Source organism: Hypanus sabinus, chromosome 16 (assembly GCF_030144855.1).
Source record: "Hypanus sabinus isolate sHypSab1 chromosome 16, sHypSab1.hap1, whole genome shotgun sequence".
NCBI classification, from domain to species: Eukaryota; Metazoa; Chordata; class Chondrichthyes; order Myliobatiformes; family Dasyatidae; genus Hypanus; species Hypanus sabinus.
The window spans coordinates 82,593,301-82,605,934 of NC_082721.1; the positions used below are offsets into that span (position 1 = coordinate 82,593,301).

General features: G+C 45.5%; 1 protein-coding gene across 1 annotated transcript in view; it reads left to right on the forward strand.

Moving 5' to 3' along the window:
* Positions 1–12,634, forward strand: part of LOC132406504 (intercellular adhesion molecule 5-like) — a 37,688-nt gene that overhangs the window by 18,368 nt on the left and 6,686 nt on the right. The window contains exons 6-7 of the mRNA XM_059992271.1: positions 7,544–7,789; positions 9,952–10,242. Of these exons, the coding sequence (XP_059848254.1) occupies positions 7,544–7,789; positions 9,952–10,242 (537 nt within the window). The remainder of the gene's footprint in view (positions 1–7,543; positions 7,790–9,951; positions 10,243–12,634) is intronic.

A 12,634-nucleotide genomic window follows, 5' to 3' on the forward strand; every position in this document is an offset into this window, starting at 1 on the left:
CCATGACTTCCTCCTTTTCTGCAGCTGTGACACTATCTCTGATCAACAGTACCACGCCCCCACCTCTTTTGCCTCCCTCCCTGTCCTTTCTGAAACATCTAAAACCTGGCACTTGAAGTAGCCATTCAAGTAGCCCTGCACTATCCAAGTCTCTGTAATGGCCACAACATCATAGCCCCAAGTGCTGATCCACACTCTAAGCTCATCTGTTTTATTCATAATATTCCTCGCATTAAAGTAGACACATCTCAAACCATCCGTCTGTATGCGTCCCTTCTCTATCACCTGCTTATCCTCCCTCTCGCACTGTCTCCAAGCTTTCTCTATTTGTAAGCCAACCTCCTTTTCCTCCATCTCTTCAGTTTGGTTCCCACCCCCCAGCAATTCTAGTTTAAACTCTCCCCAATAGCCTTTGCAAATCTCCCCACCAGGATGTTGGTCCCCTGGGATTCAAGTGCAACCCATCCTTTTTGTACAGGTCGCACCTGCTCCAGAAGAGTGCCCAATGATCCAGAAATCTGAATCTCTGCCCCTTGCCCCAATCCCTCAGCCACGCATTTATCCTGCACCTCATTCTATTCCTATGAACACTGTCACATGGCACAGGCAGTAATCCCGAGATTACCACCTTTTGAGGTCCTGCTTCTCAACTTCTTTCCTAACTCCCTGTAATTTGTTTCAGGACCTCCTCCCTTTTCCTACCTATGTTGTTGGTGCCAATATATACCATGACCTCTGGCTGTTCTCCTTCCCACTTCAGGATATTGTGGACGTGATCAGAAACATCCCGGACCCTGGCACCAGGGAGGCAAACTACCATCCGAGTTTCTTTCCTGAGTCCACAGAATCGTCTGTCTGACCCCCTAACTATAGAGTCCCCCATCACACAGCCTTCCTCTTCCTTTCCCTACCCTTCTGAGTCACAGGGTCAGACTCTGTGCCAGAGGTGTGACCACTGTTGCTTCCCCCAGGTAGGCCATACAATGGGGAACAGTATTCTCTGTCCACACACAGCATGGTCCCAATGCTGACATGACCGTTTGTGGGACGGGGGATAAGGTGAATGGCAGAGTGAAGACTTCAAGCTGTGCAAGGTCGTTTTTTTTTGTTACAAAGAGAGTGGTAGCTTCCTGGAATGTGCTCACAAAAGCAGATGTGATTGAACTTTTAAGAGTATTTAGACATGCAGACCTTGTGTCAATATGACAAATAATAAGGGAACACATCTGACATCAGTGTTGGGATGGGAATCTGGGGTTTGGATGGACAAGGGATGATTTGGGAGAATCAGTAGGGCTCTGTGAGTAGCAAATCTTGTCTGACAAATCGGTTAGAGTTTTTTGAAGAGGGGACCATGAGGATGGTGGTCAGGAGGGACAAGGCAGAGATGGTTAACTGGATTCACAAATGGTTTGCCAGTCGGGAGCAGAGGGGAATGGTGGAAACCTGTTTCTTGGGCTGAAGACCTGTGATTAATGGTATCCCGCAGAGACTGCTACTGGCATCTTTGTTGTTCGGTATTTATACAAGTAGAAACTATTTGGGTGTGAATGTACCAGGCCTGAGTTTGCAGATGGTACCAATGGTATTGTAGGCAGTAAATACAGTTATCAGTAACTGCAGTGGCATCCTGGTTATTGAAGAGTGGGCCGAGGGCTGGCCAATGGTGTTCAATCCTGATCCGTTTGAGGGTGGGACTCTCACAATGAATGGAACCACCCTGGCAAGTGCAGTGGAACAAGTATTGAACAGGCAGGGACTGCCAAAGAGTCACCTTCATAGACATAGATACATAGTCACATGTGAGTAATTGGGTGGTGTAGGATCGTAGACCCTGAAAGGCCTGTAACCGTACTATATCTCTAAATAAAATAAAAATTATATCCTTGAATCGTTACAATGAGGCCACTCAGCCCATCAAGACCTTCCCTGCTCTTTGCAAATTAATCCATTTAGCCCCATTGCCCTTGCACTCTACTTTCCCTCGACCCCATCCTTCAGCCTGATTGATTCCATTCCCCTCAGCCCTCAGGAGGAGAGTTCCACATCAGAAACACTCCACATGAACGAGTTCCACTCAACTCCCCACGGTTGCCTGGGACTCTGACTCGAAGGACTTTGAACCATCCACTGACAGGGTCACCTGATCACTATTTGCTCCGTCTAAACCCGAACCAAGTGAAATCATCTTCAGTTCAATTCAAGTTTAATTGTCATTCAACCATAGATGAATCCAGGCAAAGGAGAGAGTGTTAATAATGGGGTCAAGGTGCTAAAACACATTACAGACAGTCACACACAAGAACACATTCACGGAATAAGAGAGTCCAGGTTTGCCTGCTACACTCCCCCCATCCCACCCGGAAACACCACGACTTGATGCCCAGTTCTTGCACGTTCAAATCGATAAATCCATATAGATCATCAGTAAATTATGACGACACAGATTATGCATGTATATAGTCCAGCCCCCCAGTCACTGTGATCATCTCTCGACTGGCCCCGATGCCCAATGTCTGCTAGGCGATACCGTGGCGTAGAGGCCCAGTCCTCACAGATACAGGAATATAATGAATAGTAATAAAGAGACAAGCAGACAAATCTAAATGCATATAGTCCAGACCCCTCAGTTCAAATGGAATCTTCAATCAACCACTACAGCGCTATACTGCCCGCGGTAGAGCATGACGGCTCAGATGCCTCACCCCCAGTGGCTTGAGTCCCAAGTCCACTCATTGCCTCCTCTCTGACTCCCAGTGGCCTCTGACCCCCTTCCCATGCCCCCGTCTGAACTCCCCCTCATGCCCTTCCTCGGCTTCCCTGTGTCCTCTCTGAATTCCCACACACAAGCCCTCTTTGCTTTCCACCTCCCGTGCCCCCTCTGTGACCCCCCCCACCTCCAAAGCCTCTATTTCCTGATTTCTCCTACCCCTCACCCTTCCCAATGAAAATGTTGTATACTTTGTTTTGCTGATTAGTTTCTTTGGAGCCGGCGACACTGACATGGCCACGTCAGTTTCTGATTTCCCTTACGCCACTGCTAAGCTTCTCTCGTGAACTAACGCCGTCGGTCTGGTGAAGGTATTTGTGCAAAGCTTTTGGTGACTCAGTAACCGGTGAACAACTGGAATAAACAGTATTCCCACTTCAGGGAGCAAACACCAAATGATTGTGTTGGTTTTGTTCTGCTCTTTGTCAGTGGAGTGTACCTGGACAGCTTTCCACGTTGTGATCCTGTAACCCACTGAAACATTTTGTCTCGAGGTTTCCTGTCACCTGGCCAGCCTGTTAACAAAGGCCAACATAACTCTGTCCTTCGTAGGTTCCCTTTTGAATCCCAAGTTCCCCTCTTCTGTGACAACTGGTTTTGTAACGTCACAAACTAGAGAAACGCGCCTAATGTTCCCACGCATCTCAGACATGTGCCCTCGTGTTCAAAGTAAATTTACTGTCAGAGTTCATACACGTCACCACATAGAACCCTGAGATTCATTAACCACTGGGCATCCTCAGCAAATCCACAGAATAGTAACTAGAACAGGATCAATGAGAGATCAGAAGGCAGTAAACTGCAAATACAAATTGAAATAAATAGCAATAAATAACCAGAACATGAGATAATAGTTGTGATTTTATACACCTTTATAAGATCAGTCTCACACACTCCGGATAATACAGTCCGAGCCTGTCCGACATGTCCCTGTGACTCAGTTCAACAGGACTTTTCAAGGAGTAAACAAAGAGGTGGGGGAAGCACTGGGACAATTCAGAAACAAAAACACAATGTTGGCAACACACAAGTCGGGCCAAGTTAACACTTCAGATCGATGACTCTTAGTCAGGCACTTTTGGGGACCTCAGGTTGGCTAATGCTGGATGTTCCAGAGAGTATGGAGTGGGGAGTGGGGAGAGGTTTGGGGAATAAGAGATTCTGAATCAAGTCCGGGATGGGTTCTGATAACTGCCCAAAACTTCTAGAAGGTGGTATCTGATTTCTAAATGACATTGTACCCATGAACACTACCTCATGACTTTTTATTCTGCACTACTTATTTTAATTTAACTATTTAATAGACCTCTATACTTGGTGTAATTCAGCTTCTTTTATATTTAACAAATCGTCATTGAGCTATACCGGTGATATTAAATCTGATTCTGGTCTATAACTTGTCACCTTTCCTTTCTGTTGCTATTTCTAAGGTGGAGTATTGGAATTATACAATTTCCACCAATATTGAAATAACAATGCTCATTGTCTCTCCTTTGAGGATCTCAGGGAAGGAATGGGTTCAGTGCAGGGAGGGTTAAAAGAGTTGAGGCTCTATATCAAAATGCATGATGCACTGCCACCCCGTGGAATTGCTATGAACTACAGGCTTCCTCAGCTCTTCTCAAAAGCAGGATGTTACCAATGCTCAACAGGCATTAATACTGTAATGCACATCTTTCACTGTTCTAAATGAGAACCACTGCCAACTACAGGCATGAAGCTTATTGCTGTCAACCCCTGACAGAGATCAGCAAATTACTCAGTAGATGACAAACTAATTCCATTAGGGATAACGGAGCCACTGTTATACTCTATTGCTATTGATAGTGATGCTTATCCCAGGTTGGGACCCTAGAACTTGCAGGTATTGGTTTAAGCTGGGAGGAGGGAGGTGCAATAGGACCCTGAGGAGCAGCTTTGTCACCGAGAGGCTATATGGAATGAGCTACCAGATGAAAAAAGTCTCAAAGGTTCATTTGTTATCACAGTATGTATGAAGTATATAACTGTGAGATTCATCTTCTTCAGACAGCCAGGAAATAAAGAAAAATATGGAAGCCACTCATGCCCCTCCCCCACACAACATAACTTGCAAATCACCCCAAATTTCAATGGTAACTGCAACAAGAGCATAAAATCCTCCCTCCCCCACGCAGAAAAACAAAATCACTGAACTGCAAGAACATCAACCCCCTCGCAAAGAAAAACTTATAAATCAGGCCAAATTTAAATTGCACTGTGGCAACAAGAGCATCAAACTTCAAAATTAAACCACTTATACGGCAGAAAGAAAGAATGTGCAAAAACACATTATAAAAGACATAAAGCTGAAAAAGAGTCACTACATCACAGTGCTTCGGTAACTATGTTAATAACATTTAATAAACCATAAGATAAAGGAGCAGAATTAGGCCATTTGGCCCAATGATTTTGCTCTCTCATTTCATCAATGCTGATCCATTTTCCCTCTCAGTCCCAATCGCCTGCCTTCTCCCTGCATCCTTTCATGCCGCGACCAATCAAGAATCTGTCAACCTCCGCCTTAAATATACCCAATGACTTGGCCTCCATAGTTTCCTGTTGCAACAAATTCCACAGATTCACCACTCTCTGGCTGAAGAACTTCTTCCTCATCTGCAATCTAAAAGGAAACCCCTCTATTCCGTGGCTGTGTCCTTTGGCACCGGACTCTGCCACTCTCCTCTCCAAAATCCACTCTATTGAGGCTTTTCAACACTCGATAGGTGTCAATGAGATTCCCCTCATTCTTTTGAAGACCACTGAGTTCAGGCCCAGAGCCGTCAAACGCTCCTCCTATGACAAGCCTCTCAATGCAGAAATCATTTTCATGAAGCTCCTTTGAGCCTTCTCCAGTTTCAATTTAGGAGGCAAGTCATTTGATAAGGTACCCCATCCAAGGCTTATTGAGAAAGTAAGGAGGAATGGGATCCAAGGGGACATTGCTTTGTGGATCCAGAACTGGCTTGCCCACAGAAGACAAAGAATGGTTGTAGATGGGTCATATTCTGTATGGAGGCCAGTGACCAGTAGTGTGCCTCAGGGATCTGTTCTGGGACCCCTACTCTTTGTGATTTTTATAAATAATCTGGGTGAGGAAGTGGAGGGATGGGTTAGTAAATTTGCTGATGGCACCAAGGTTGGAGGTGTTGTGGATAGTGTGGTGGGCTGTCAGAGGTTATGGCGGGACATAGATAGGACGCAGAACTGGGCTGAGAAGTGGGAGTTCAACCCAGATAAGTGTGAGGTGTTTCATTTTGGTAGGTCAAATATAATGGCAGAATATAACATTAATGGCAAGACTCTTGGCAGTGTGGAGGAACAGAGGGACCTTGTGGTCGGAGTTCGTAGGACACTCAAAGCTGCTACGCAGGTTGACTCTGTGGTTAAGAAGGCATACGGTTCATTGGTCTTCATCAATCGTGGGATTGAGTTTAAGAGCCAAGAGGTAATGTTACAGCTATATAGGACCCTTGTCAGACCCCACTTGGAGTACTGTGCTCAATTCTGGACACCTCACTACAAGAAAGACATAGAAACCATAGAAAGGGTGCAGAGGAGATTTACAAGGATGCTGCCTGGATTGGGGAGCATGCCTTATGAGAATAGATTGAGTGAACTCGGCCTTTTCTCCTTGGAACAATAGAGGATGAGAGGTGATCTGATAGAGGTGTACAAGATAATGAGCGGAATTGATTGTGTGGATAGTCAGAGGCTTTTTCCCAGGACTGAAATGGCTATCATGAGAGGGCAATAGTATGAAGCTGCTTGGAAGTAGGTACAAAGGAGATGTCAGGGGTAAGTATTTCACTCGGAGAGTGATGAGTGCGTGGAATGGGCTACTGGCAGCGGCAGTGGAAGTGGAAATGATAGGGTCTTTTAAAAGACTCCTGTATGGATACATAGAGCTTAGAAAAATAGAAGGCTATGGGTAAGCCTAGGTAGTTCTGAGGTAAGGACGTGTTTGGCACAGCTTTGTCAGCTGAAGGGCCTGTATTGTGCTGTAGGGTTTCTGTATTTCTGTTCTATGTTTCAGCATATCCTTTCTTAGATAAGGGGCCTAAAACTGCTCACAATACTCCAAGTGAGGCCTCACCAGTGCTTCATAAATCCTTAACATTACCTCCTTGCTTTTATATTTTAGTCCTCTCAAAATGGTCTGAAAATCACTTGGACAGGTCCATAGATAGGAAAGTTTATTCGCATTTTGATCAAACATTCGCATGTAAGTGACTTTGACTGTGGAATGATTGTTGGTGCCAGACAGGGTGGTTTGAGTAACTCAAGCTGCTGACCTACTGAGATTTTCACGCACAACAAGAGTTGCCGAGAATTGTGTGAAAAACAAAAAAAACATCCAGTGGGTGGTGATTCTGTGGACAAAAGCAGCTTGTTAACAAGAAAAGTCAGAGGAGACTGGCCAGAGTGGTTCAAGCTGACAGGAAAGTGACAGTAACTCAACTAACCACTTGTTAAACAGTGGCGTGCAGAAGAGCATCTCTGAATGCACAACACGTCGAACCATGAAGTGGATGGGCTACAGCAGCAGAAGACCACACTGGGCTCTTCAGGTATATCTAATAAAGTGGCCACTGAGTGTGTTTGACTTGCTGTGCTTGGTGGTAGCACAGGGTATTAAAGTAAAAGTCTCTCTTACTCTGAGAAGTGGAACTTGGTCAGCACCAAAATCACCAAGGAACAATTCTGTGCTCTTAACTTTCAGCTTTTAATTTCTATTTCTAATCAACTTTACAGATCCTCCAAAGGAAGCACAGATCTCTGAAAAGCAGAACTGGATTGAAGGGCAATCACAGAATTTAACCTGTCACGCAGATGCCAACCCAGTTCCCGAGGTGCGCTGGATCAAAGATGGAAAAACGATCAGTCGTGGTGAGAGTCTGCACATCCCCTCGGTCCGGCTGGGAGATGGTGGTCGGTACATTTGCGGAGTCAGCAATAATATTGGTTCCACCAGCTCCTCTCACGATGTAGAGATCTTGTGTAAGTACAGGAGGTTTCTTTGTGGAATAGACCATAAGACATAGGAGCAGAATAAGTTGCTTTATTCCCTGCCTGTACAGTATCATCACACAGTCAGATCAAAAAACAAACAAAATATGCCCAGGGCACAAGGGATTGGCAGCTCTGCAAAATGGAACTTCAGTTTAATGTCTGAGTTAAAGGACAGCACTGGGCCAGTGTAGGACCTCCTCAGAACACCACTGTAAAGTCAGCCTAAATGAGGGGTGCCAAACCCCTTTGGGGGTCGTGTGTCCAAATTGGTGATGATCTTCTGAAAAATGTCTGTTGCGTGTCATGGTAATTTTGTGCCGAGATTATCAGGGATCAGCTTCGTTCACCATATACAAAGCATGGATTAGGAATTTGCAGTGGTGTGTTGGTGAGGGTGTGACCGTGACAAATTACAATAACATTCAACATTTATAGAGAATTATGTAAAAATAAAGTTGAAAGCATGAATGTGGAATAAAACATGCATAAATATTGAAATACAAGCATGGATTTACAATGTGAACAACATGATCAAAAATGGTATAAAGTGTTTACAGTGCAGTGATATGATGGGGTTAATAGATACCATTGATTATTAAATCAGTTAGAATAGATATGAACTCTTTGAAAGAAAAACCTTTATTTATAGTAAATACCCTTATTTATTACTGGAATTTATTCCTTAGAGTGTAGAAGATTGAGAAGAGATTGTACAGAGGTATATACAATATTATGAGGGGTATCGATAGTGTAAATGCCAGCAGGCTTTTCCAACTGAGATTGGGTGGGACTACAACCGGAGGTTATGAGGTGGGGTGAAACATGAGTCGTTCAAGGAGAACATGAGGGGAGCCTTCTTCACTCAGAGGTGACAGTGTGGAATGAGCTGCCAGCACAAGTGGCGGTTTCAACGTTTATGCAGAGTTTGGGTAGGTTCATGGATGGTGGAGATATGGAGGACTACAGTCAACTGTTTCTGTGCTGTACTTTTCGATGACTCCATAACAATGTGTAATTGTTACTTACACATAAATAACAATTTGTACATTCATTATGTTACCATTAATAAAAGTATAACAGACAAGATTGAAATAAATGAAAAAAATGAAAAGAATCAAGGGGTATTGCTGCATGCCAACAGAGTTTCTGCATTTACCATCCTGGGCACACATGCCATAGGTTCACCAACACCCCTGGCCTCGATTTTGTGCTCCACTCTCTGGCGTACAACTTAAATCCAGAACAGTTTGAAACGAGACTGGCGGTGCTCCCGTGAGCCACAGTGGTCACGGTGAGTTAGTGCTGAGATTCTTCACCTTGTGTTTCCTGGAGAAAACTGTGGGCTGGTGCCAAATCCCACCCACCAGAGAAACAGACAGTGGGATTGCTCCCTGCACTAGGCTCTCTTAAAATGCTTCTGGTTGAGAGGAGCTCATGTGGCTCGAGAGAGAATCTGTTGTTTCTCAGCCTGACAACGACGAGAGTTCTGGGCTCATCACATGGAGAGATGGTTTGTTTACTGAGGGAGGACTCTGGAATGAAGGCTCTTGGGACTTTGACCACAGCTGCTCAGGAGTCAGCTCAGCACACGGTCCAATGTGATTTTCCAGCCCTTTGAATACACAGTGTAGTGATGTCTAGTCGCCTCATTATAGGAAAGATGAGGAAGCTTTGGAGATGGTGCAGGGGAGATTTAGCAGGATGCTGCCTGGATTAGAGAGCATGCCTTCTATGCAAAGGCTGACTGAGCTCTTTGGAGCCATAGAGGATGATTGTATAAGATTGTAAGAGGCGTAGGAAGAGTGGGCAGCAGCGCCTTATTCCCAGGCAGGTAATGGCTGTAGCAGAGGAGATCCTTTTATGGTGAGCCAGGGAGTCAGAGGCAGGTTTTTACAGAGAAGGAGGAAGAGTCTGGACTGCACTGTCAGGGGTGGGTGTTGAGTCAGATACATAAGGGACTTTTAAGACACTTAGATAGGCATGTGAATGAAAGGAGAATGGAGGACAATGGGCTGTGTAGGAGGGAGGGGTTGGGTTATTGATGGAATAGGTTTATAAAGGTCGGTACAACATCATGGGACAAAGGGCCCACCCTGTTCTGTGTCCTATGGGAGGGGCTGGTTAATTTCACTCTTTTCACTCTTTTCCAGATAAACCACAAAACACAACTATATCAGTAAATAACAAAATTGTGTCCGGGCTTACAGTCTTCATCAGAGAAGATGATGAAGTTACAATGACCTGTCACTCCATTGGAAACCCCCAAGTAACACTGGAATGGGAAAAGCCCGGTCAGGGTGTCAAAGGGTTCTCCACATTTACCGGCGGTCCTGCGGTTCTCCACATTTCCCAGGCAACATCAGAACACAAAGGAATTTACACGTGTAGAGCCCGCAATGCACATGGAACAGATGAGAAGCAAGTGGAAATCAAGATGGAAGGTCAGTGAGTTACCTTGGTCACAGTGCATGGATGAGAAAGTAAATAATTAACCCTTTCAGAGCCGAGATATCATCCCCGTGTGATCATGAGTAAACGCTGAGAGTTATGACATGCCCAGGATTAACAAAGGTGTACAGTTTCTCTCTACATCAGACCGTGTGTGGCTCGTTGGATTGTACTCCTCCCTCGAGTCGGGAGATTGGCGGTTCAATCCCTCTCGAGTAACTTGGGCATTAAAACCAGGCAGGTGTCCTGTGCAGTACTGAGAAAGCAGTCTCAGACATACCAGCTGTCAGGTGGAGTGTTAAACTGAGCTTCTGTCTGTTTCCTGAGATTGACGTCCTGTTATTCATTATTTTCCCCTATTCCTCTGCACACTAACAGCAAAGGAGCAAATGGGCAAAAACGAGAAATTCTGTAGATGCTGGAAATCCAAAGCAACACTAACAAAGTGCTGGAGGAACTCAGCAGGCCAGGCAGCATCCGTGGAAAAGAGTAAACAGTGGCTGTTTCGGGCCGGGACCCAACATGATGTCCCTTCGTGAGTCCTGCTGAAGGGTCTCTGTCCAAAACCTTGACTGTTTACTCTTTTCCATAGATGCTGCCTGGCCTGTTGAGTTCCTCCCGCATTTTGTTGAAATAGGCAAACTACTTTTAAGAGTAATGAAGAAAGAAAATGTTGGGATACTCAGCAGGTCCAGCAGCATCTTGGAAGAGAGAAACAGAGCTTCAAGTCGGATCTAATGAGTGGTCATTGGTCTGGAAGGTTAACCCTGTTTACTGCCAAGTACTCCTATTCCTGTGTTTTTATTTCAGATTTCCAGCATCTGTACTGTTTTGCTTTGAGATCTCTGCCTCAAATAGTGCTGCTGTGTAAATGGCCCTTGACTGTTCATACCAGTCTACGTTTCGGGCTGACACCCTTCTTCAGGACTGAGAATGAAAGGGGAAGACACCAGACTAAAACTGTGGGTGGAGGGGAGGGATACCTAGAAGGTGATAGGTGAAGCTAGGTGGATGGGAAAGATGAAGGATTGGAGAGGAAGGAATCCGATAGAAGATGATGGACCACAGGAGAAAGGGAATGAGGAGGGGAACCAGGGGGAGCTGATAGGCAAGTCAGAAGAGGTAACAGCTCTCAGGAGGGAATAGCAAAAGAGGAAAGTGGGAGGGAATTTTTTTTGAACCAAAAGGAGAAATCGAGATTTATGCCATCAGGTTGGAGGCTACCCAGGGGGAATACAAGGTGATGTTCCTTCACCCTGAGGGTGGCCTCATCTTGGTACAAAGTAGACCATGGATGGACATGAATAGGAATCAGAATTAAAATGTTTTGGTAGATGGAGCGGAGCTGCTCGACAAAGCTGTCCCCTGATGAATGGTGGATCTCATCAATGTAGAAGAGGCCACATTGGGAGCACCGGACACAATAGTCAACCCAGTAGATTCACAGGGGACGTGTTGCCTCACGTGGAAGGACTGTCTGGGGCCCTAAACGGACGTGAGGGAGGATGTGAAAGGGCAGCTCTAGCACTTTGGCCACTTTCAGAGCTATGTGCCAGGAGAATGAGGAGGGAAAAATGGGGGAATTACTGAGGGAGTGATCTCTGCAGAGAGAGTGAGGAGGTAAAGATATGTTTAGTGGTAGAATGAAATGGTGGACATTGAGGAGAATGATGTGTTGGATGCAGAGGCTCACGGGGTTGTAGGTAAGGACAAGAGGACCCTGATCACTGTTAAGGTGGTGGGACGATGGAGTGAGCATGGATGTTCGGGAAATTCAGGAGATGCATGTGAGGGTGGCAACATCTTTCGTACGAAAGGACAAGCAGAAGGGAACACTATTCCAAATGTGGCCCCACTGACATCCTGTACAGCTGCTGCCCTCGATGCTCTGACTGAAGAAGCCTTTGTCCCCATACCGTCTGCCTGTGACACCACTTTAATGGAACTGAGATCTCTGGATCTCTCTGTTCCACAGCACACCCCGGGGCTCTGCCATTCACTGTGAAAAGTCCCACGCTGATTTCACTTCCCAAAATGCAACTCCTTGCATTGATTGATCGATTGAGTTCCAGCACGGGACAGTCCTTTCCGGCCCTTCGAGCTACGGCGCCTAGCAACCCCCGATTTAACCCGAGCCCAATCACGGGACAGTTTGCAATGACCAATTAACCTACCAGCTGGTACGTCTTTGGACTGTGGGAGGAACTCCATGCAATCTCCATAGAGACAGTTGAACCTGGATCACTGGTCCTGTAAAGCTGTGCTAACCACTATGTTACCTTGCCACCATATCAGAGTTAAACTCCATTTGCTATTCCTCTGTTTACTTACATAGCTGATCAAGATCTCTCTGCAATTCCTGATAACCATCTTCACTGTCTCTGA